The sequence below is a fragment of the Camelus dromedarius genome, chromosome 13 (genome assembly GCF_036321535.1).
Source record: "Camelus dromedarius isolate mCamDro1 chromosome 13, mCamDro1.pat, whole genome shotgun sequence".
Lineage (NCBI taxonomy): Eukaryota > Metazoa > Chordata > Mammalia > Artiodactyla > Camelidae > Camelus > Camelus dromedarius.
The window spans coordinates 2,763,250-2,789,716 of record NC_087448.1 but is presented as its reverse complement, the minus strand read 5'-3'; the positions used below and the strand labels follow the sequence as shown (position 1 = coordinate 2,789,716).

General features: G+C 43.8%; 1 protein-coding gene across 1 annotated transcript in view; it reads left to right on the top strand.

The window, feature by feature from the left end:
- The window catches only part of MYO16 (myosin XVI), a 350,065-nt gene that overhangs the window by 317,063 nt on the left and 6,535 nt on the right, over positions 1 to 26,467 (top strand). Inside the window, exons 33-34 of the mRNA XM_064492981.1 lie at positions 473 to 631; positions 10,683 to 10,768. Of these exons, the coding sequence (XP_064349051.1) occupies positions 473 to 631; positions 10,683 to 10,768 (245 nt within the window). The remainder of the gene's footprint in view (positions 1 to 472; positions 632 to 10,682; positions 10,769 to 26,467) is intronic.

The following is a 26,467-nucleotide window of genomic DNA, read 5'->3' as shown; positions in this document are numbered from 1 at the left end:
TTGAAGTTTAGTGCTCCTGAGCAGACAGTAACAAATTTTATAATAATGTTGAAAATACATTTATCTTTTCAAAACCATAAGGTGGCTTCAGCTCGACTTCATTTAAACACTCAGAAAGCTTCTGAAACATGGATATAGCGCCATGCTTCTTGGAGGAAATAGCCTTCTCAAGGTAGACAGTTCTCTAATGACCCGTTCTTAGACCGAGGACATCAAAAATTCTGTACAGATACGCTTGAAAATAACAGATCAGGAAATTCATCATCATCGTCTCACGTATCCCATTACGTTTAACAGCGTTGTGGCGAAATTTGGTGAATATTCTGTAGGCCATACACTTGATTAAGGATGATTATTTATTTACTGTTTCAAATGCAACTAATGTTGTATGACTTCCTTCTACTCTTTGAATTAACTTATTCAGTACATGTTATCAAAGAAGAATAATGTTTTTTTCTGCCCTGTATTTCAGGTTTTGAAACCAACATGAACCTTACGAGCCGAGATGATCTTGGTGCACCAGACGTGGCATCAGAGACCCAAGATGGAAACGCGAATAACCACGGAATCCAGTTATCTAATTCACTCTCCAGTGCCGACACCGCTGAAAATGGGAATCCTGTCTCAAATGGTAAGCGCGCCTTCAAACTCAGAAGTGAGTAGGTACAAGCGTTAAGCTGTGCCAACTGCCTAGGAAGACTGAACTTTTTGACGTAAGAATGAAGCAGCCTTAAACACTGGGGATTGGTTTAGAACATGAAATATCGCCATGAGGTATATTGTCAACGTCTTATTTTTAACTTAAAGAATTAAAATTGCGTTCGTCACTAGCTGACTTTTTGGAGATTTTTCTGGAGTATTTGGCCTGTGGAAACCAGTAGAGAATGAGACTTGTACTGAGCAGAAGGAGGAAATGGATGCTCTAACGGTATTTTTAAGGAAAAATTATCTTTTTCTTTTCCTACCTAAAATGTGTGAAGAAAAGTAATATTGAAGGAATGGTAAATGTCAGACTGGCTTTAAGTATTTAATGTGAGTGCACCAGTGAACTTGTGTAGAAATTCGTTTGACCACGTGTGTCCAAAACCTGTCAGTAGTGGCTTAAATAAAAAGCTATTTCTCCCACACTGAAGAAACCCAGGGCTTCTAGTATTGTCTGAATGCAAAATTCAGACCAACCTTATCTTTTATTTTATTTCATTTAAAAAAATTTTCCCCCGTTTTATTGAAATATAATTGACATATAACATTGGGTGGTGTAAGGGCTACAACATGATGATTTGATACATGTGTATTTGGCAAACGATCACCAAGATAAGGTTAGTTAACACATCCGTCATCTCACATAGCTACCGTGTGTGTGTGTGTATGTGTGTGTGTGTGTGTGTGTGGTGAGGACATTTATGTTCTACTCTCTCAGCCCCTTCCAAGTATACAATATGGTGTTCATTTTTTTTTCTGGCATGCCAAGAGATTTTGTTTTTCAGTGTTATTTTTGTGATTTTAAAAATGACACATACTTATCGGAGAACATTTAGCACATCTTAAAAGCTGTCAGACCTCACATCCCACCACCCAGAGCTAAGAGCTGTTACAGCAGCAACTTCATTGTGTGCTTTCTCTCTATTCCACGTGCATGTTTCTGTTTCTATATTGAATATTTGATGTCTTATATGATGTCATAATATTTTGTCTCTTAATATTTTGTCACACATATTTAACTTTACCATCAAATCTTGTTTTAATTGAAGTACAGTTGATTTACAAGTGTGTTAGTTTCGGGTGTACAGCACAGTGACTCAGTTATACACGTTCCTTTCCATGATAGGTTATTAGAAGGTATTGAATATAGTTCCCTTTCCTGTACAGTAGGTCCTTGTTGTTTACCTATTTTATGTACAGTAGTTTGTATCTGCTAACCCTGAACTCCCAGTTTCTCCCTCCACCCTCCCCTTTCCCCCAGTAACCATAGGTTTGTTCTCTATCAGACAGTCTGTTCTTGAAGGGACTGGGGGTGGGTGTGGAGGGCAGTGAAGGCCAAGCCAAAAGGCCTACGTTCTAGCTTTTCTCTGAAGGCACTGGGGATCTCCCTCATTCCACAGGAGGCAGCTGAGAAGCTGGGCTGTGCCTCCTAGGATTGTGGGACAGGCTGAGTCTAGCACCTGCCAGAGTCAGAGGGTGAGGCCAGAAGAGCAACCAGGAACCACAGCTCAGCTGGGAACCACCTCATTCTCTGGGGCCGGGCTGAGGGCCCCCCGGACTGACGGAATCCACAGGCACCGGGGAGGAGAGCGCATACATCCATCCCAAAGGGCAGAAACAGCATCCCAGGCTTCAGAATGTTCTTGCAAACCGCTCTTCAAATACAGAGTTCAACCCATAATCAAAAAGAACCAGGCGCATGAGGACACCAGATAAGATGAAAAACGACGAGCAGAAATACCGGTCCATGGCAGAGGATCCGAGGGGGCTCAAAGGATTGGCGTTCAAAAGCACGTGCTTTAAAACAAGTCTGTTTACTACGCCCAGGGAGATGAAAGAGTGAGACTCTCAGCAGAAATGGGAACCCATAAAACGTGTCAAATGGAAATTCTGAAATTGAAAAATACAGTCGTAAAGTTAAGGATAATAGGAGATGAGTCTAAAGTTAATTAGACACAGCTATTAAAAAAAATCCCAGGGAAGTGGGAGATAAATCAGAAAGTATCCCGAATGAAACACAAAGAAGCAAAAGAGAGGAATGGAAATGCCAGAAAATGGCTTGGAGGCCTGACGGGCGTGGTGAGGAGGCTCCTGGGGATCCGGGGAGAGAAGGGAGGACCCGGCGACGAGAGACGGGACCTGCTGAGGAACGTGAGAGAATTTTCCAGCCTGGATGAGAGCACGGAGAAGCAGGTCTGAGTTGGCGGTTTTCCTGCAAAGCTCGACATGCACTTTCCAGACGACCCAGCAGCCGCTTCCGGGTATTTACCGAAGAGAAATGAAAGCGATGCCACAGGCACCTGCGCGCAAGTGTGTCTCCCGCCTTTGCTGCCATCACTTAGAACTGGAAACAAACGAAGCCCCTCCAGCTGGTGGCTGCACCCTATTGCTCTGTAGGAACTGCCCCCTGCCCCGAACTCAGAGGCTGCTGTCTTGTGGTTTCTGTGGGTCAAGGAGAGTCTGGGTGGGTGCGGCTGAATGAGTGACTTTTGGTTCCCTGGTGAGGAAGCAGTCAGCCGTCAGCCAAAATGATGTCATCTTGAGGCTGGTTGGAGAGCTGGCCCAGTTTCAAGATCACTCACACGGGCTTCTGCACACCGGGGGCCTCACAGCAGGGCAGCTGGCTTCCCCCGGAGCGAGGAGTCCATGGACGGCGCCTGAGACGAAGCCACACTCCCGCACAGCCTGCTTTCGGGGGACACGGGGACACCAGAACTCCTGCCACATCCTGCTTGTCAGATTCGGATCCCGCGTCCCATTGTCTCATGGGAGGGGGTGACATGAGATGTGAGTGCCTCCAGGTGGGCCCATCGGGGGCCAGTTCACAGGCCGACCAGTGCAGGGTTCAACTTTGCAAGAAAAAAGGATGAACCGCTATTACACAGGACAAAACAGGCGACCCGCAAACGCAGTGCACCAAGTGAAAAAAAGCTAGAATCCAAAGACTCCAAGTGCGATTCTGTGTAGATGCCATTTCGGAAAAGGCAAGACCGAGGGACAGCGACAGCCGAGTGGCGGCCAGAGGCTGTGTGTAGTGGCAGGGGCTGGGCCCGGTGACGGACATCGCAGGCTGGGCATCGCAGGCTGGGCGGCTGATAAAGGGCAGTGATTTACGAGTCACAGTTCTGGAGGCTGGGGTCCAAGGTCAGGTGCCAGCCCGGAGGGAAGCGCTCTTCCAGGCCGCAGGTCGCCAGCTTCCTGCTTGTCCTCATGTGGGGAAGGAGCCAGCTAGCTCTCTGGGGTCCCTTTTATAAGGGCACTAATCTCATTTGTAGGTGCTCTGCCCACATGACAGAACCCCCTCCCAAAGGTCCCCCTTCCTGAAACCGTCACCCTGAGGGTCAGGGCATCAGCACATGAATGTAAGGGGACACAGACTGCTGCAGAGGGGCGTGTGGCGCTGTCGGCAAACAGGGGTGCATGTGTTCCTATGAATTTATAGACAGGTACACATCATAAAGGTGCGTCTTTCTGTCTGTAAATGTGACTTTTGTTTAAAAAAGAAAAAAAGCCTGAGCAGAATAAATAAAGAGAAAACTAGGCACATTGCACTGAAGCACTGGGTAACTAAGCGTGAATCTTAAACGCAACCAGAGTTTAAAAAAAAAAAGACAAATTACCTTTAAGGAAGCAGTTGAAGTCTAAAGACAATGGAATCACACATTTAGCATGCTCAGATGAGAACTACCAACCTAGAATTTTATAGACAATAAAAACCTTTCGAAGGAATGAATAGGAGTTAAGGATATTTTTAGGGGCAAAAAACCCTGAAAGAATTAAACATGGGCAGACCCCGAATGCTCAGAGATAAAAGAAGGAAAAATCAACAATAAAACTGTAAGTGAAGGCAGGAGGGGGTCAAAATAATATTTAATATTATACACTGATAAATCAAGTTAGCAGGTTATAATTTCAAAGGCAACCACTGAAAGAATGGTAATGGGGTATATAATTTCCAAATTAGCAGAGTGAAATAGAATCATAAGAAGTCAATCAACGCAGAAGAGAGCAAAAGGGGTAAACTGGGAGTATCTGGAAGTAAGACAAATAGAAAGCTCTCAGATGGCAGGCCTAAAAGCACATTTGAAAATAATTAAATTGAATTCCGTTAAGTTTAAAAGCTTCTTAGTGTAAGTTCACATGAACGATTAACTGATTAATACAGTATTTTAAAGTCTGAAACTTCTGCAAAACATGAGGACGCTGAAAGTTTAAAAGCGAATCGGTAGAAAAGGGAAAGATATTAAAAACACAAATATTAAAAACAACAGTTCTTGTCTGTGGGGAGGTTATAAATTGCGTCTATAAGAAATGGATAGATTGAGAAAAGGGAAGAACCTAAGTTACTGAGACATAAAACAAGCAACACAGCCGAAGGGTAAACCTTTAAACAATCTTTGAAACATTAACAAAATTGAGAATTCTCTTTCAAAGGTGACAGAGAAATGAAGTGGACACAAAGAGCCAACTCTGAGTGACAAGGGAGACCGGCCAGAAATCAGGTAGAAATTAAAAATGACCATTCATTATATTTTGAACAGTTTTATGCCAGAATAAATTTGTTAATTTAGATGAAGACGTTTGTCAAAAAACAAAAATTGACAAGTTACCAAATGGAGAAAAGCCGGAGTAAGGCTAGCCGGTAGTGTAAATGTTCAGTTGTTGAATTTGTACATGGAACCTTTCCTACAAGGAAAGCTCGAGGCCCAAATGACTTTTCTGGTAAGTTCTGTCAAAATTCTAAGGATGAAATAATTCCGCTGTTACACAAACTCTTGTGGAGAAAAGAAATGAAGAGGAAGGGGAAAATAAATAAATAAACAGAGCACTCTCCCAGCTGCCATCAACAGCCACTTAGTGACGGCAGGACCGGCACCGTGGGATGCTGGGGAAGGGATGATCAACTGCTGTCCACGTGAGGAACAGAAATGCATCCTGACCCCTACCTTGGGCCACACACAAAACGTTCCTCACAGGTTGTAGGTCTAAGTGTCCAATGTAAAATAAAATGTGTAGAAGAAAATACAGAATAATAATTTTTTAACCTCAGCGACGGGAGAATAAAGGACTTCTTAGACAAGTTAACAGGACACAAGGGTGCCAACCACAAGGGGAAAATGTGTACGTAGCAGGAGAACTCATTTTTAACGCATTTAACCGATAAAGGGTCATATTCAGGGTTTACTTAAAATAAAAACAGACAAAAACCACTGGATAGAGAAATAGAAAGGAGAAGTGAATACACACAAAATATTTTTAATAAAGTCCAAAGTCATTGGTAATTAGATGCAAATTAGAGCTGCCACGTGACCCTGTGACACACTGTACGACATGACAGGCCTGGCCAGGGTGGGGGGTCTGTGGCAGGGCTTCCACCTCACTTAGGGCAGTGGTTTTACCCAGAGGAAGAAGAGCCACAGAGATTCGGAGAAAGGGTGTTGGGAGCCCCCGGGTGGCTGACAGCGTTCCATCTCTTGGCTTGAGGGGTCATTACAATTCCTCAAGTAAAGAAAAGAATGGGAGAGAAAGAGGGAGGCAGATTTCCGAATGGATGTCAGAGGTCCAGGGCCCTGGACCTCCGTGAGCGTCAGAGATTCCGGCTTCATCATCCCGTCTCTGGCTTCCCTCCAGGTCCAAGGAAGAATGGGGAGGTAGTTTTTCATCTGAACACATGCTCACCCAAAGACGTTCATTGCTGACCTACGCAGCAGGAGGGGGCAAATGGATCCAGGATGAGAACTAGCCAGGCAACGTTCATCACAAGGCTGGCTGTACTCGGGAGGGGTCTGGAGGTGGATAGCAGATTAAATCAGGGTTTGTTCAAGCTCAGCATTCAGGTCCTCAGGGTGATGTGGGAATGTTCTGGTGGCACCAGAAAAAAAAAAAAAAAAAGATTATTTTAATCACACACACAGAAAAAAATCCGAATGTGTTTACGAATGCTGCCCCATCATATTAAGCAGGGGTTGCATATAATGATTAGAAGCATTTGGCTCATAAGACAGAGGCTTTTTGGTGCAATGGAAGGAAATGACACTGGGAAGACAGAGCATTTTTATACCAGCAATAAAGATTTCTAGACAAAGGAACTGCAGTTACCAAGAATTTATTACCACCGAAAACAGACAAGCCTGTGCGGGCGCCCGGGTCCTGCAGTGTCCGCCTTCCCTGAGTTCCCTCCTCTCTGACTTGAGTGGCCTCTTAAATAATAAATAATTATTCATTGGCTGCTTTAATTCTGTGCAGGTTATAAAAGCTATACATGTTTTATGTGACAATTTGGAAAATACAGGGAAGAATAAAGAATGAGTAAAAACTACCATTCATTCTATTAGCTAGAAATACTCTAAACATGTCTGATACTCTGCCATGTGAAAAATTCTGTTTTTTAATACAAATATATGTGTGCATTTATGTAATATATCTGGTTTTGTTTTTACAAGGTTTGAGTTATACTATACATGTGGTTTTAACCGTCTGGTTTCCCCCCTTAGGAATCTCATGTAGTGTATATCTATGTCAACAAATTCAGATTGCTTTGTCTACCACTAGCCATGAGTTGTATGCAATTCCTTGCATCTCATCAGACAGGACTACCAAGGTTTAAAGTAACCAAGCCCTCTCTGTGGCATATTAGAATTATCTCCCAACTTTCCACCCTTAAAATCACACTGAGTGTTCATGATGGATTACTCCAACTTGATTCAAATAGGCATCTTGTAAAACTTTCCATGTTAATGTGTGATGTTCAGATTTACGGGTGTGTGTTTAGATGGAAATATAGAGATAAAAATCTTTCTTTTAACACCATTGTTTTCTGAAATCTCTGATGATAACCTTTTGCAAAAAAAAAAAAAAAAAAAGGTAAGGATAACAAAAACATTGGATACCTGTATATTGAAATTAAAAATTCCTAAAATAACAAAAATGGAATTTGAGCGGTAGCAATAGTCAATGAGAGTATGATGGAAGAGCATTTCACAGAGGTTGTGTATATCTAGTAAGAAGATTTCAATTTTGGAGTTTTTAAGGCTAGCCACTGAACAAAGAGGGAATTTAGAATATATTGGATGATCAAAACTGAATACACATATTTAATAAAGATGACCATATGCACATTCCCTTCTGCTACATTTTCTCCAGCTCACCTTGAGTGATACTTTTCCTACCATAAGGAGAGGAAAAAATAGAAACGTCCCTTCACCAAAATATTTAGTTTGAGTTTTCAGTCAAAGCCAAAAGCTATGACTTGGGAAATATCCTAGAAAACTTAATACAGAAAATTCCTAGTCTTACTCTAAAAATCAAAATAAAGCCCCCCAAACCTGTGGAACAAACAAACAAACAAAAATCTCTCTAGACCAAATGGAAATTTTTATAGAATATGTTGCCCGAAATTCACTGTTTAAAATTGCATAATTAGGAATACCAGGCTTCTAAATTTCAGTATGTAACAGATAGTGTACATTCAAACCCTAGAACAGAGGGTTATAGGTTATCCCAGAAATGCTTATAGAGACCAGATTTTAAAATAAAGCTAGCTCTGTGTCATTGTTCATTGAAGACCACTTGAAAATCTCAAGAATTATACACACAAGAGGAAAATTATTTCATTTGGGATTTCAGTCTTTCAAAGGAGCTTGGCGTGTTTCTGTTGATCTCCGTGTGACAACCATGAATTCCTGGGTTCCTGAAGACTCCCATGAGTATTAAAATATCCGGCAGGATGCTGGGATACTGAGGCAGACATTTACTGATTGCAACAAAGTTACATATTTCATAGGAACCGCTAAGTCCTATGCAGGGGCAGAGTCAGAAAATTTCTCCTCCTTCGCACGATAAAAATTGAGCAAATATTATACACGTAGAGCTCATGATATACACAAGAGCATTATAATTCAAATCAGTTGGCAGTGCTGATTCATAATTCACAGTATATAGTCAACGTGCATTCCAAATAAAGGCACAAGATGGAAATAAAGGTTTAAAATAACTTGAAGTTTTAATTGAATCAGAAGTAGTGGTATTTGCAAGGAAATGATTTCCCTTGAATTCCAGTATCTGCATGCTACCTCTGTTCCCAGAAATAATTATCTGTTTGTTCATTTGCTGAAATATAGTTATGTCTGGGTAATTATAGCTATCACTTACTTTAATTGCCATCCTTTTACTGATGTGAACACAGACTTGGATCTTTTTTTGTATACTTAATTATTCCCTGGACTTGTGGTTATTTATCATTAGATTAGAGAACAGTTTTTAGTGCTGGAACATTGTAGTTCTATCAAACAAAATATTGTGAATATAAAGATGTTTATTTTGTGGGGAAATAAAGATATAACAAATTCCATCTAGGCCATTTTATGTTCAGTGTGATTTTCTTTCTTGCGGCTCGATGGCTATACATTTTATTGCTGGGCATCAGGAAAAATGGCAATTAAAGAATGCAGTCATCACGTTTGGTTTTACATTTACCGCTCTGAGAAGACCAGCTCTTTTTATGTGCGCTGTATTTATCCTCGAGGTCTTGTAAGGGAATCTGTGATGCTGAAGGGCTCTCCACCGGGAGGGACTGGGTGAGCCTGTCTGCAGGCCCAGCAGCTCTGCATTCTTTGCACAGACGCCAGACTCCGGGCCGTGCTGGACCTGGTGCCATAGCAGCACTGAACCATGCAGGTTCTGAGAGCATCTGAGAATGGCTTTTTCCAGCCAAGCTCCTGATGGGTCCAGAGCGCTAGCGAAGGAGTCTTTGGTTGGCGTCCACGAAATCTATTCAGATGCGGGTTTTACAATATCACTTTGTTTCTGGGAATTGTATAGATCCTTTGGAACAGGTACTGCTGTCTGATTCAAAGCCTAACCAGCAGGGGAAGCAAGCCTTCACTTGACAAGCTGGGATATTGTGCAATTATCTATTTTGAGCAGCAGAAGGTAGACTTGTAAAGAAAGCAGCAACTCCTCAGGCGTTCAGAAAACCCTGCCCCACACCTCCTTTGAGTTAAAAATATTTCCAAGTCACATTACATGGTTTCTGGTTTGGACTTCATTTCATTAAATGTCCTCCACCGTAGCTGAGAAGTCGGGTTGAAAATGGCTGGACTGAACTGCTGGCTCGGCCAGTTCCTGGCAATGTTGGCTGCTTCCTGTTTCCCTGGGTTCAGACCCAAGCGTTGATGCTTACTGCTAACTCTAGGACCCCGAGAGAAAGACTTAAACCCTCCAGTGCTCACTTTATCATCATAAAAATGGGGATAATCAAAGGAACTGCCTCGTGGGATTGTGATGAGGACCTAGTACGGCGATGCCAGCTCAGATCAGTGCTCAGTAAACACCACCTATACACAGACGTCATGAGAGCTTAGATATTTCAGAGCTAGCATATCCCTGAGGATTTGTCCAATAAAAACCAAAGTCATAGCATGCGTGTGAATGGGCAGCTACCCTGACGTTTCCCTCACAGGTCTCTACCCGGCCTCCTCCCTCCCTCCATGTGTGAGGTGAGCACACGAAGTCAGCAGTCCGTAGAGTGCATCCGACACGTGCCTGGATCACGCCTTACCTGACTTCTGTTCTTCTCTGCCTCAGATGAGACATACGCTGCAATCCCCCGAGCCCGTTTACCCCTGGTGTCCACCTGCTCCTCTTCCCACGTTGGGGTTCCTTCAGTCTGTTCTCAGGCTCTACAGGACTTTCCCTTCTCCCTTCCATGACCTCTTTGCTCCCTTTTGTGCTGTTATGACCTATTTCTTCACTCTCATTTCATTTCTTTTGCCAGTGCAATCCCCCTTTTCTCAGGTGGAGTGACACCAGGCAGCTCTTGGTGTTCCTGAGCCGCCTGGGGAATGGACCCTTCAGTGAGTGTTCACTGACCTTCATTTCCATTGAAATGTAGCAGTTTTAGTCCACTCAGTAGGCGCCCAGCTACCTGTATTGGGGGAAGGTCTCACAGTCTGACTGCTGCTTTGTGTTGACCTCAACAGGTTTACCTGAAGAGGATGGATTGTCCAGGTTGTCCGGGGGTGGAACCTCATCCTTCCAGAGACACAGAGAGAGTCACACCACTCAGGTAATGAGCCCTTGGTGTTCCCCTTTGTGGTGATAACTGAAGGTAAATTACAAGAAGAGATTCACGAAGGCATGACCCAGAGAGTTTGTTCTTCACGGAGTAGGGAACAGGTATTTTCAGCTCTGCCATGAGTTTCTTCAACTCTGCATCCTTTTTCCCTCTGTCTCAGCTGACACCTCTCTATTTTCTGCTGGTTTCAAAAAAAAATTAGAAAAAGGTCCAAACTAAACAAAAATTAATAAATGATTTAAGTGAAGTTGATAAATGTGATCTTTGCTGGGGCATTTTAAAGGCACTGTCAGACGAAGGGGGATTACAGCCACCGAGTGGTGTTAGTGTTACTGCGCTGACCTCAGCTTGAACAGGAAGACTTTAAGTGACGGCAACATGGAAATAAAATGCTTGAAGCACCAGGGCTTTCTGGCAGGCCGTTGTGTTTCAGTTACTACCTCCCCACTCCATGTCATCCAAATTCACTTTAAAAATATCATGTGATCAGAACACTGCAAAATCAAACTGAGATTACAGTTCACAAAACTGTGTTTTGATGTGTTTCAGTGCTGTTACCTGTATGCTTAATGTGTTTGGCTTCAAAAAGCTTGCCAAAATAAAGAAGAAAATCATTAAAAAAAAAAAAAAACACTAGTGTTAGTAGAGAGAAAAATGGTTTGTATCCGATAATTTAGTATTCTTTTTATGTTGAATTAAAAAATACTGTTTTCAATAATTATCTTCAAAAAGATATGACTGTGCATTCAAGGTGGTGCACAACGCAACCAACACAATACCAAAGCCTTTACCATCAGTATGTTCAAAGAGTATTGCTTTAGCAACAAGATTATTGTGCATGAAGTTACAGGGCAACTTTTGTTATGTCAAATATCTACATTAGGATCATTTAAAAACTCAGTTAAGTATCCTGATGTTTCCATGAAACCAACTATACAGCTAAGGGTCTGCTTTCATCTGAATATTTGACACTAAGTAGGCACAGTTAGCCCTGAGATTTTTCTAAATAACACTGAGGAGGTAGTGAGAAAATCAATAATTTTAATCTTAAAAATAAATCTTACAGTAGGCAATCTGCTGAAATCACTTGCACTGATAAACAGGCATCGAAACAGGAAAAAAATGCTGATTGCTTGCGGTAAGAGATTGTCCTAGTCTCCCTCCCCTCTGTTCCTTAGAGATGCATTCACTCTACCTCGGAAGCATTACGGATGCTTTATCCACGGTCATTCACGGGGGGACCTGCTTGGAAAGAAAGATGGGGCTTCTGACGTCCTTCCTAGGGCTCCCACTCCTCTGTGATTCATAGAGAAAAGGGTTAATTTTGAAAAAAGATTCAAAGAACAGGCATCTCTGGAACTTTCCCTCTGATCTTTCATGGATTTAGCTAAAAAGCAGAGCGAAATGGGAAGGTCACCAGGAGTAATTTCGCGTTCTCAGCTTTCAGTGAGGGCTAGTTTTCAAAGGCAAACAATCCCGAGTTACCTCACGGTGTGGTGTTTTTGTTTTTGTTTTTGTTTTTGTTTTTGTTTTTGTTTTTTTTTTGAGGAAGTGGAAAACCAGGTTCATTTTCTTCCATGCAAAAGTGTGGGCAGTTTCACGGCAGGACACACGCCTCCTCATTGAGGAACTGGAAGAGTTCTGTGAAACTAGGTGTTGACCAGCCACAAGTCTCTCAGCGTAAATGCCTCTCGTGTGACATTTATAGAGGAAATACGGACACATACAGGCACACTGCATTCTGGGTTTCCTAGTGATGCACTTAAACAGGAATTCTATAAAATCAGTCCTGGGCTGATTGCGCATGTAGCAGTAGAATTAAACGTTGGCTAAAAGTTGAATTCCTCTTTGAGGATGTCCAGATTTTAACTAGCAGCATCAGTGATTTTAATGAAGTCCCTTTATGGAAGATAAAATGTATGGGCATTATTGCAGACAGGGAAAACAAGAGATGGATTTAGTCATTTGCCAAAGATCACAGGGAAAACACAGAGTCCGAGGTTTGAATGGATGTCAAGTTTGCAGGCCCTGTTTCCGAGAATGAACTTGCCATAACTCATTAAAAGTGATGGAGGCGCCATCCCACGTTTACATAAAATTTAAAGAGCTTTTGGTCAGTATGGAAATCGTAAGAGGCCGGAGTGGATATTTTTGATTTGTGCTTTTGGCTGCCGGCCACGCCAGTTTCTCACCTACCACAGTAAAAATATAAAGGGGAGACTCCCCGCTCCTCCCTTCCTTTGAGAGCGAGGCGGGAGTATGTGAGGTGAGCTGCGTCGACGAACCACGGGTTATGGACTGAGAGACACGCAGTGGGAGGGGTGAGAATCGGTGTCACCGCAGGGGTGTCGTCCAGCCACGGTGGCTCCATGCAGTGGCCACAGGTGGTAGCCAGCCCGTGTCTGAGACCGCTGGTCCCTGCATTCACCTTGGGTCCAGGCCACATTCTAAACCTTTCCTTCTTAACCTCACTTCCTTGTTTTGCTTTCCAGTAAAGCTTCCACCTGTGAAGAGTCTCAAGTTAGTTTCTTGCTTGCAAATAAGAATTCTGACTGACACACCAACTTGATTTTATTGCTATTATCCATAAAATTCACCTTCTATCCAAACACGTGTTTTTTTTTTTTACATAGAGCATGCACTTTTTTTCACTTTCACTTTTTTATTTTGCTAACCTGCCTAATCCCATTTTTTAAAATTGAAGTCTAGTCCGTTTACAGTGCTGTGTCCATTTCTGGTGTGCAGCGTCGTGTCTCAGTCATACATGTGCGTACATACACTCCTTTTCATGTTCGTTTTCATTAAAGGCTACTAGAAGACATTGAGTATAGTTCCCTGTCCTATACTGAAGGGATTTGTTGTTCATCTATTTTATAGTACTTAGCAAATGCTTTCTTCTTAATATGAATGTAAAACATTTTCTAATAGGGGTAGCACTTCAATAGACAGTTTCTTTCCTCAAGGTACAGAATACAGGAAATGTAGTTTAGGTTCTAGTCCATCATTTTTTCTATTACTTTGCAAGATGTAATAGCTTTAACAGAAAGGTAGTAAAAATTAATTTTACTTAAAATAGTTGGCACGAGTGAAGGCCGAGCCCCTTGCCGCATCGCGTGCACGGCTGTATTCATTTGTGCTCCTCGTGGAGAAGGCAGGTCCAGACCGTGAAACACTCATGACCTTCTGCAGCGCTGGGCGCGAGTGACACCCGCAGTGAAGGTGCAACGTCACGGAATCCCACTTCCTGGTCCTGGAGCGGGGCTTTGTGACTCGTCCCAAGCCTCAAAACTAGATTCATAGGTTGAAAGAAGCCACTTCAGGTTGGTTCTGGAACCAGCGTTTATAAAAATGCCATGCCATTTGTCTACTTGCCTTTGGTGACATGGTAGACAAGTGTTTCTAAGTTTGTGCCCCTTGGCATGAGGCAGTCCCTCAGAAGTGGGTCTGTGTGAGAGGCCCAGCGCTGAGGGGGCCCTGAGGACATCCCGGCTGCCGCCCTGGAGTGACTCTCGGTGTTTTTGCTGAGACGGCCGTCCTCGGCTGACTCGGAGGCCGGGGCACCAGCCCCAGGAGGCCCACGGATTGTGAATAGAGCAGAAGGGGGCGGTGCCGAGGGCAGGGGGGCGGCCGGAGCGGCGGAGAAAGCAGAGCGCTTAGGGCCCGCCCTCGGCGGGACGCTGCGAGTTGCACATCTGTTCCGGGGTCCGCACTTGACGTTGAAAAATGAGATCATTTCTTTCGTTTGAGCAGAGTTTATCTGTATTTACACCCGCGTTCCAACTTGACCGACTGGCTTTCTGCCGCCTCCTTCCTTCTGGCAGCTGCTCTGCGCCGCCGTGCTGTGTGGTTTAGGGTCTGACGTTCATCGTGGGCATTTACCGTATTTCTTGCCAACCTTTTCTTAAATTCTTTTGTTTTTTAAAAAGCGCAAGAAGTTATTACTAATATCTGTCATACTCACATACTCACTGTAAGAATCACGGATGGTTTCTGACGAAAGAGCGGCGACCCGGCGCCGGAGGGCTCGCTCCCGACGCGGCCGCCGCCGAACGCCGCAAGGCGGCCAGTGTGCGACTGATGCGCGTGAAGAAACAGACTGCCGTGCGGTTTGTTCGACTGAACCATCAAAGAAACCTTTCTGTACTGTCACATACGAAAGAAGTGAAGAGTTGCAGAGCACTCAGCAAGCCCAGTGCCTTCCTTCTGTATGCGTTTTATTTGTCACGTGGTCTGCTTGAAATACATTGTGGCGCAGAAGAGAAACAGTGTTAGAGAAAAATAACAAAATGTGGACCTTCATCGAGAAGGGGCCGTTCTAAACACGGGACGGGGGATGGACAGTAAGCAACGTGTCAGAAGGCATGATCTGTATTTCACTTGGAAGCTGCAAACAAAAGGAGATCTTGCGCAGAAAGCCCTTCCACCCAGCTGAGGTTTCTGGAAATCAGCATGCACCCCTCGTGACTCCCTTATTACGTGCAAGAAAGCAGGGCAGTAAATTAATTTGATGGTGTGACTTAAATGGCAACATTTTCAGCAGCGAAGGGGCATACCCTGTATAGATAAATAGAAACTTGGAAGATAACCAAAACAAATGCTACATTTTGTATTTTTCCCTTCGTAAAATCGCTCCATATGTGTATCCTAAATGCGCTCAAATACATAACGTTTTTCCAGTGAAGACCTTGACTGTGATCAATGAGGAAAGTTCAGTTGTAAGAAACAGTGAAGGGAGGAAATCAGAATTGTGACTGTGTTTTTAAAGAGGACAGAGTTCTCATGATGTATCTGCACGTCGCCTTCCAGCTGGGGAAGCCGCAGAGAGCCCGGCGCCACTGTGGAGGGGGGCGGCGACGGTGCCGCTGGGCAGGGTGGTTAAGTGCAGAGTCTAGTTCACAGAAGAACTCAGTATTAACTTAATTTAATTTTTGAAATTAAAGAAGAAAGAGAAGATCTAGCTTTGAATCCCAGATCTGTTATGTCGTTTGTGGGTATGGAAAGTAGTAATTTTATTTCAGGTTGACTGAAGGAAATACATGTCACATGTTTAGCACGCTCTCTGCGACATAGTAAGTGCTCCAAAACATGCGTGCCATTATTGTCCTAGTATTCCCTTTTGTTTCCCCCAAGGTCAGTGTTCTGAATACAAATTCTAACACAGCAGGTGTTATCAAAAATATGCAGGAGATGAGCTTGAGTGAGCAGGACCCCACTCTTATCTGGGATTTTGATAAATACGTCATTTTTGTGATTTTCGAAAATAATTTTGTTACAGAATATTATAAACCTAGGAAGCAAGCATGGAGACTAGTGCAACACCCAACTTCGGTAAACCCTAACATTTTACCCTTCTTGCTGGTGCCACATTTTTGCAGTGTGACTTAGCAACATAACTGCGTTTTTCTGTCCCAGTCACGGTTGTCCCACACCTTTTACAACACAGGGCTCTGCTCCTGCCTCGCTCCTAATTCTGGGTGCGTTGCCAGAAGTGGGCTGTTCTCCACCTTTGCCTGTGACCTTGCAGACCTTTCTTTGATGTGACTTTCTTCCTGATGGCCTTCCTCCAGCAGCCCCCCGAGCACAGTCGTGGCCCCTGTAATTCGGTTTATGTAACTCTGCAACATGGGTCTCTTTCACACAACTTGCTTTGCTGTGTTATATTTGTGTGTGTGTAGATGTAGACCCTGGTGGGCTGTGCAGGGTGTAGAGAACACATGGACTACATCTCAGTCATTTTTTTATCCCAACCCAGAGCACTCAATAAACTGCCATCTCCATGGCAACCAGGAGACGCCTCAGAAGAATTGAGAAACAGACAGATAGAAAATTTCCTAGCTTTATCAAATATTTTGATTCAGTCTCATGTTAAAAATGTACCAGTAAACTTGGTAAATAGGGTCATAAGCAGTTGCATCCTGGTGGTTGGAGGATATTAAAGTCAATTCCCATCTTACAGATTCGGTTCTAAAGTCAGCATGTGATGTGAAAGTCACACACAATGAACATGACTCTGCAAGACCCTGGTGTCACCCATGAGGAACAACATGCGTGGCTTTAGTGTGCGCAGCTCTGTGTAATTAGGTGTGTGTATTCATACATAACGTGCACAACATAAAGCATATAATATGTGTACATTATTTTGAATTCTGGGAAAGTGGATTGCATGAGCTTGAATTTTCATGCATTCATTCATTCATTCAACAAATATTTTTCGAGGACCTGCTTGTGCAAGCCACAGGTGTGGGCACCTGGGAAACTTCGGTCTACAAAGCAAACATCCTTGCCCTCTTGGAACTTAAATTCTAGCATGGGAAAGCAAACAATATACAATGTTTAGATAATATGTTTAATATGGTAAAAGGAAATAAAACATTTTTAAAAAGTCAAACAGAATAAGCAGGACTGGGAGTGACGAGAGGGGTGTGGAAGCAGGTTGGGTTGGGTTGAAATTTCCAATCAGGTGGAGTTAAAGCCTCACTGAGCAAAGATGGAGTAAGAAAGTTGAGGAGTCAGGCGTGTGAGGTCGGGGGGGGCACCCCTGGTGGGGAAGTATACGGGCAGGAGCTTGCTTGAATCTCAACAGCCAGGTGGCTGGAGAGGAGTGACTGCATGTCACTAGGCGTCTAAATGCAGAGCAGCTGAAATTGCCATGAGTTTGTGTTAATTCAAGAAATAAGGAACTTACAAACCACAGCGGGAGGTGCGATGCAGAATAGCAACTGTGACGGGATTGCATTGTCTTTCAGCAAAACCACTGACCAGGTCTGGAAACTTGGGTCTGCTCAGAAGACAAGTAAAGGGTAGACAGTTGCCTTTTCTGCAAGTGGGAAATAGGAAACAGATATTCCTGCTCAAGATAACAGAGTGTTGGAAGGCTGGCCCCTGGGAACCTGGGCCCCGGGCTTCCTGACTGCTCTGTACATTATTGTGACCTGATGACTTTGAAAGAAAGATCCAGGCTAAAGGGACAGAAAGGTTTGCATTGTGTTGAAACATAACCAGCTAACGTTGGTGAAGGAATTTATTTTATGACCTCAGTAGACCTCGAAGACCTGATTCTTCTCTGATATCTATGATTACGCTATTATTTGAAACTGTCATTTCATATTTCTGACTCTGTCAGAAATAGGTTCTAAAACAGATGAACTATGATATTGGGAAAAGTGTCATGAAGTCAACGATATAAAAAGCCTAGATTTTGAAGCCCAAGTGGATTTAACTTTATACACTTGCAGGTGATGTTTTATTATCTATTTTGGGGAAGAAGTCTTGATCAAAGAGCTGTGCTCCCACACGTTGCCTACTTTGGCAAAATCTTATCTTTTTCTTCCCCATCCTTCCTGTTTTCCTTCCCCGGTCTTGTCTAGCATTTGTATCCACCCGATTTGCCATGACTGGGCCTTAAAGACACTGTAATTGACCCGAGGGGCCACACCATGGCAGCCACGGAGCCCGCCAAATCCCTTTCTCCTGAAGCCCCTGCTGGACCGCGTTTCCCGGCAGCCTTGCAGTTAGGGGTGGTCACGTGACTGAGGTCCAGCCACTGGAACGGGAGCCATGGTGATGCGAGCCGCTCCCAAGCTTGACCACACAAACCTCCCCTTCCCTACAGTATTGCATGCCTTTTCCCAACCAAAAGCTGGATACGGGAGACTCTTAAGACCCCGGAAGATGCAAAGTCCACTCACGCCAACGTGGAAGGTCATCCGCTGATCAGAAGCACCTCCTTAGCCTTGACGTGGGCAATACACTTCTTCTGTGTCAGCCCCCCGGCATTGGCGGTCTGCCTGTCACGGCATCTTGCGTAACAGTAACTGATGGCCTTTATCCCGTGTTTGGCTTAGTGTCTCCCATGTTGCTGCTGCGCGTTATTTATAGTGCTTAATTAACTGAGCTCAGCCCCCATTCTTCAGCAACCTTTTTTCCTTAAGATAGTAAAAAACATGCCTGTTCATGGCTTCTGATGATAGAATTATTGCAATGTGGCTTATCAGACGGTTTAATGCAAAATAACGATGAGTGGTGCCCCCCCCACATCATAAATATATAAAACCAAAGCTTGTAATTCTTAAGAACTGGATGTTGAGAAATTCCTCAAAATCAATAGACTTAATTTTACTCAGGGACAAAATCAGTCCCCGGGAGTAAATTGGGCACCTTGGAGAAACATTCTAATCCTTTTAGGACCTTCTTGTGGATTTAATGATTAGAAAGAATCACCTCTCTCACTGCTAGTCCTCAGGCAGGTGGCTCGGGCTGGTAGCTAAGCTTTGGAGGGAGAACCAAGGTTGATGGCAGAGAGGGTGCTTCCCCCTCGTTCAGTCAGTCCCAGCTGCGAAACTAGGCCCCTTTCCTAATTGCAGCTGATTTTTAAAATTTACCTGGATAGGGCTAGTAGTTTTATTAGCATTCAGTTTCATGAAATGGTTTTCCTCATTTCTACTTATATTTAATACTATATATAACACACAGAATGTGGTTGTTTCCAGAAAAAAAAATATTTTGGGAAGTTAATAAGTTAACAGATAAACTGTGCCCTACGAAACAGTGCAAAGGACCACACGGGCTCCTTGGAAAGTAGATACGTGCCCCCGGACTTAGACCCTCCATCCTCTGGAGGCTGTGGAGCACTCAGCTGCCGCGGTTGCGGCCCTTGCCTTTCTCCCTTTCACACCCGGACCACCCTAATTCACATCTCTCTTGCTGGCTCAGGGCTGACTCTCAAGCTGTACGTGGCACAGTGCCTTCCCCTCTCGTGTTTTTGGTAGTTGTACACGCAGACGTGAACAAAAGTGTGGACGCCGTTCCTCACACCACTCCACCCAAGGAGCCTCCTTTCTTTTTGTGTCCTACCCCTCCTTTCAGTCCAGAACAAAGCCCACAGCCCAAGAGGAATTTCTTGGCCACGTTGCCTTGAAGTAAGTCGCATCTCCTCTGTTCCGACAGCAGTGACTGCGTCTATGATTTACTAGTCAGTTATAACAAGCATGCTGAGTCATCTAACTCTCTATGTCTTGTGCTCAGTTTGAATGAAAGCCTCTTGAGGGAGCAGGTCCTCAAGCATGATTCTAGCCCTGGGAAACCCGTCACAGCACTTTCTTTCTCCTGATCGTTGAAAGCACATGTGTAGATTGATTAGCAGATAAGGGAGACTTCTCGAAAGTCAAGGTTAGTTCAGAGGGTTGACTAAACTCATCATCCTTGAATGTGTGTCCGGACTCTACCGCTGATCAGCCAGGTGAGTTTGGGCTGTGAGGATGCATTTCAGCATCTATGAAATGAGGCGAAGGCTCCTTAACCGGCTCGTTTCCCATGGTTATGAGAGTCTGCTAGAACAGCACGTGAAAACGCTTTCAGAACAGACAGCAGGACCATGAAGACGATGTTTGAAACGGGCTTGGGAGACCTCCGAGCTTTCTACACGGGGCATCCAAACTGGGACTGTTGTGGAGAAGACAGGTGGACTTACAGAGTGTCGGGGTGCATCTGAGTGAACCGACAGAGACGAGGTGAGAACGCATGCTGATGAAGCTGGGATAATCGGTGTGGTCAGAGAGCACGGGACTTCCTGTGCTGGCTCTTAGGCTGGGGCGAGGCGGCACTGAGGATTTGTGAGCAAGCGAATTACATAAACAGATTTATTCTTTGGAGAGAGAAAAATCTAGTAGATTATTTGTCCCTAATAATACCTCCTGGCATTTGCAGTGAGCCTCCCACATAATTCCCAGAAAAATAATTTTAAAGGAATTGTAATCTCTGACTCTCTGTGTTCCCAATATAATCGATGTGTGTTTTTCCACATTTGAACCCATGACTATGCCATCACTACAGACATATTCTGCACGTGTGTTACCAGTTTTTGCTGCAATCTGCTAGTCACTTGTACTGATGCCGCCATGTTTTCTGAATGAATTGAGGTAAGAGACCAGAGCTCATATAAAATCCACATCCTAAGGTGTCACAAATGAATTATACTGCATGATGTATAATCATGAACTTCTGTTTTATAACTTTCCATCATAAGAAGAAACATGCATTCACTTATCAGAGTCTTTATTCTTGGCTATGAATTTACAATCAGCTGCAAAATGCAAATTAATGTTCACTTAAGTTACATTAATTGTGTTCCAATATAATATTATTTATTATAAAAGTAAAGTATAATATTAGTTACTATAAAAGTAGTACTATTTATTTATTTTTTAAAGACATCAATGTGTGCAGATAAGGTAAAACATTTAAATCCTGTCTCCCTCCCTCGCTGCCTGTTGCCCAGATCCAGTTGCTCCTGTTTCCAGGAGAACTTGCTCCTTCGAAGGGATATTTTCCCTTTTTTTTTAACCCTTCGGCAACAGGGGAGACAGAGTAGCAGGAATGAACTTCCCTGGGCTGCAGTGTGAATGGCTGCTTCTCACCTCGGAAGGAGCAGCTCTTTCCTGCCTAAACCAAAACTGCTGTTTTCACTTTCCAATCATTTTCTTGATTTTTTTTTTTTAAAGTGTGGACATTTCCATCCCTTTAGTCAAAGACTTTTTGAATCGCATTTCATTTTAAGCTTTGTCGCTGGGATCTGTTTAGGTAAACTATGGTTTTACAAACTGATGCTCAAATTTCTTTTTTTTAATGTTTTGTCCTCCAATATCTTGTTAGCAGGAGTGCAAATGGGGTTTGCATCTGAAACACTAATATTCACTATTCACTCAGCTGAGACACTTCCTTCTTTTAATTTCCATAAATGTCAGTTAATGCCTCTTTTCACCTTTGGGTGAATAGTCAATAGAAAAATCAATTCTGTGACAAATGAACAGCAACATGATTTTACATATGAATTATTTAACACAGGTTATTTTTATCCTAGGAGAGAAAGACTTAAGGTAAAAATCAGCAGCAAATTATTAATTTACCTTTATTACTATTATTCATAGAAATGCACACCCACAGGAAGTAAGACAATTTATAGCTCACTTTTCAGTTAGTTCATGTCATAGGACTGTAATAATGACGCAATAAGAAACCGCTGAAAATGAGTAAACAGATGTGTAAGCGATAAAGCTCATTTAAGCCTCTGCATCCTGCTGTGCTTCCCCCTGGGTCGTGAGAGGTTTAGTGGGGTTTAACCCCTAGAGTAAGTGAAGGGATTAGCAATGACCCACGGCAGGACACAGAAGTCGCATGAAGTTGGTCCTCACATCACTTGATCAATCAGACTCTACCTTCATAGCTAACTGACACCTCCTGGACATCAGAAGACACAAAACAGGTGACAAATCTGGAGTGCAGGGCAGGATGGGGGTGGGGAGCGGGAGATGGAGATTGTATTCTTGTCTTGAACTTTTAGATATCAGATCAGCCAGATTTTCTCAATAACAGGAAAAAACCCTACTTTTAACCCCCGTCCTGAGTTGTCCAGGCTGTGATCACCAGAGTCTTAAGTAGCACTGTTTTCTAAAGATTAGTTTCAAAGAAGGAATCTTCTTGTTAAAAGTCTGCAGAAAGGGAGGGATTTTGTTCATGGATGAGGACCGCAGCCCACAGGAAAGTGAATGTGGACTGTGGTCACTGCTGCAGCTGTCCTCATGTTCTGGGAGCTCGAAATAGGCTGTTCAGAGGCGTATTTATATGTTGAAGGTACGTGGCTTCGCGTCTCCCTTCTACAGTCCTTCCTTAAAGGCAGAAAAGAGAAGGTGGGGCTATGGGTGCAACCCAGGCTGCATTTCAGGTGGTCTAAACTGACTGGAGGGGGTAAATTAAGAATGCTGACCTCCCCTAAGTGCAGCCCACATCGGGGAGTGCCTTGGGTGATGCTGCCCGACCCCCAGTGCTTGTGGAAGGGTCAGACTGCTGTCCCAGCTCCCAGCAAATCCTGGATCCAAGTGGACCCTGAGTTCTGCAGCTTCCAGGTCTCTTTCAAATGTCAACTATAAAAATGAAAATCAGAATAATCTCCAAGTGTGTTATTAGATCTTCCACCAATTTGTTGTCAAAGACATTTAAGCTGACAGATAGCTTGTGCCCTTTTCTAGAAGCCCGAGTTTTACACCTGTCATTGAATAGCACCATTTTCCCCCATGCTGTCCAGAAATAATAATTCTGGGTATAAGGTGTCTTAGGCCATTTGGGGTGCTATCACAAAATGCCACAGACTAGGTGGCTTATAAACCACAGAAATCTAGTTCTCCCAGTCTTGGAGGCTGGAAGTCTGAGGTCGGGGAGCTGGCATGGTTGGGTGGGGCCTGTTTTCCAGGTCACAGACCTCTCACTGCGTCCTTCCACGGCGGAAGGGCACTGATCCCATTTGTGAGGGCTCCGCCCTCATGGCCTAATTACCCCAAAGGCCTTATTCCAAATGCCATCACTTGGGGCATAGGATCCCAATGTGTGAATTTGCAGACACGAATGTTGAGACCATAGCATAGGAGACGCTTATTTGATTGGCCAAGGCATTGTGGTCTTGGGCCACCCTGACGTCTAGGGTGACTGTCCCACTCCCTTCACGGACCCCACTCACCAGCCACTCAAACCCATCTAAGCATGTCTGAATTCAGAGCCACGCTTGAGTCCGGGACCCCTCACACGCTCTGGGGTTTCAGAGCCAGAGAGCGTTTTTAACAAGTTGCCAGGGCTTTACAGTGTTGGAAAGGGTCTTCTCTGAATCTGGGAGATGGGAACTACCTCTCAAGGGTGGGGGTCTGTCCACAGTCAATCTGGCAAGGCTCCCTTCTGTTGACTGAGATAAGCACGCAGCCTAAAAGTTCAGAGTTACGTTTTATCTGGCAGGAGGACTCTAGCCGGGCTGGCAGCCTCTCAGATGGCTCTGAGGGACTGCTCCCAAGAGGTAGTGGAGGAGCTAGGACATCTAGGAGCTTTACAACAAAGACCAGGGAGTTGGAACAAGAAAATATTGCTTGTTATCTAAAGAAAACCAGGCACCACAAATTAAAGAATTTAGTGCTTTTCTATGTACGGGAGGGAGCAAACATTTGGGCTCACTGAATTCATTCCTTTGACCAGCACCCAGCTCTCTAGGGCCAGAATCCTGTCCTTTCTTATTCTGAGTCCGCTCAGGGTGCACCACTGTGAGTGGCTGCAGAGGCCGGGCTGCAGGCCCGTCCTCACTGGGGGGTGGCGGTGGCCGCTGATGACTTGGTTTCAGCATTCTTTGCTTACTGCTATGGTTGCAGTATTTTCACTCACACTTCCCTGGCCTCGATGGGGTGAGGTGCCTGATTGCCCCTAAGTTTCCAAAACAGTGACACCACAAGTCTAATACACTGTAGTGACATTTGTCCCTGTTCTCAAACGTGCATCCAAACATTCATACGCTCACTCGGCTCAGACCCTCTGAGTAAGTGCACCGGACACCTTGTGCTGGGCAGAGATTAATTCACTAGTTTTGGTCTCCAAAAGACACCCAGCGTCTCACCACACAAAAACGAATCTTGCCCACGGGGCGTCTCAGCCACACAGACCAGCACTCTCCCCAGTTGCATTGTGTCTGTGACCCTTTTTAAATCATATAAAAGTTATCCCTGACTCTTAACAGTTCTTAAATGATTTTACTATAATGTTAATGAAACCTGCATCCACATCATTACATAAAATCTCTTTATTCTTTTAGCTTTCAGTATAGCTATGAAATCAAAGCAGATTCAGTGAAACAAAAACCTACAAAAGCCAGAAAAGCTGAAATTTACATTTATTTGAAGTATGATTTTGTTTAGATGAAATGAAATTGCTGTTGAAAATACTAACCTGGCTCTGACTCTGATCCCTGCACCTTAGTGCAGACCTACCATCGTGTGCCTTTGGTTGACCCACGTCTCCATCTCTTCTATTTGAACGGCTAGGCAACCTACCTTACAATGTCAAATCACTTAGCATTTTCTTGGAGGAAAACACCTTATCTGAATGTTAAATCCATTTACTCTCTCCTCATTAGCCTGCAACGATATAAATAATACTACCTGTGTCAGTCTGCTTGTAAATAAAATACAATGTCAGAAAATGCAATCTCACTGAGCGCTAGCTTAAAAAGCAGGCATTCAAGTGGCCCAAAGCACAGTTACACCAGTTTTTTTAAAGTATCATAAAAATAAAAAATGCAAAAAATTTTTAGATTGTCCCAAGAAATTGAGGACCCCTGGAAAAACATTTACAAATCTCAATTTCAGAAACAGGTAACAGTTGTTGAAATTACTCACTAATATCTGATTTTTAGTGCTTTTTCTCTTACTCCAAAATCTAAAAGACATCTAGACCTTTTGTCATTTTCTTCTTGCATAATTTTCTTTATTTTAAATCATAGTTATGTTATAAATCCAGTATTTTGAGATCTTCTTGTTAATAAGGAAAGAAAAGAACATGTTATATTTACATAGGGCCACAAATCGTGCAAACTACTTTGATTTAACATTATCTGATTGAGTCATCAAGATAATCATAAGTCAGTATGTTTGAGGGTTTTCTCAAGTCAAAGAGTTAACAATTGACAAAATCATAAGAGCCCACATTTATAGAATGCTCCCTACATTTTTAAGGCACTTAAAGGCAGCTCACACGTGGCATCCATGTAACCCCCACCCCCCTCTTCTTAGGTTGACGATGACTGTGAACCCACTTCACAGGTGAGGAGGCTGATGGGCTTGGTCAAGGTCACACATCCATTAGGTGGCAAATTCAGGATTTCCATCCAGGCACCCTGACTGGAGAGACGTGGTTTGTCCACATCCCACCCAGACTCAAACCAGAATCAGAGCCCTCGCGGGTCTGCCAGTCCCTGTTAGAGACGGAAGCTCAGTGTCATTACCGGCACTTGTCCCCATCAAGCCCCGTGGAAATGCATCCCGGCCTTTTCCACCCCTCTTTCCAGCTGGGACCCATCTCGTCTTTCAAAATTCAGAGCAAAGTTACCACCTCTTTGAAGTCTCTCCAGACCTTCCTCTACAGAGCCCCCTTCTCCAGGTAAATGATACAAAAAAAAAAAAAAAAGGAAAAAAAGCTTAAAAAGACTCCTTCTTGTTGACCCACTCATGTCAAGACACTTGCACGGCTGGCACGTCCACCAGTTCGTTTAGAAGCAGGACACTTGTCACTTCCATGGCGCTGCCGCATAGAGCCCCGCGGTCCGGGTCCTGTCTTACTTCCCAGCGGGAGTGCTGCCCTCTGGTTCTGAAAGATAATGACTTTGTGTGCAAACATGATTATATAGAACATGCCAGAAGAAAAACTAGGTAAGGGACCAGCTGTCTGGAGGGATAACGTGGGGCGGAGATACATCTTTGGCAGCAATGGAAAACCAGACTGAAGACACCTGTATGGCTCCTTTCACCCTTCAAACAAACCAGGATAAATGAGGTCCAGGGAGAAGCCGGCTAACTCCAGGCCACACTGCCAGGGGCACCCCGACCCCACAGTCATATCTCCTCTTTCTGAAAAGGAATGGTTCCCTTTCAATACCCAAACCAAATTTTTCATGCTTAGCATGCACAGGGTCCTGGGTTCAATCCCCAGTACCTCCTCTAAAAAGAAAGAAAACCTAACTACCTGCCCCCTGCCAGTAATAAAATAATTAAATAATTGAAATATTTTAATAAAACAAATAAATAAATGATCATATTCAATTTATTTGGAAATAGCAAATGATGGCAAGGGACGTTGTAACGGTTTCTGTTACCACCAATGGGACGTGAA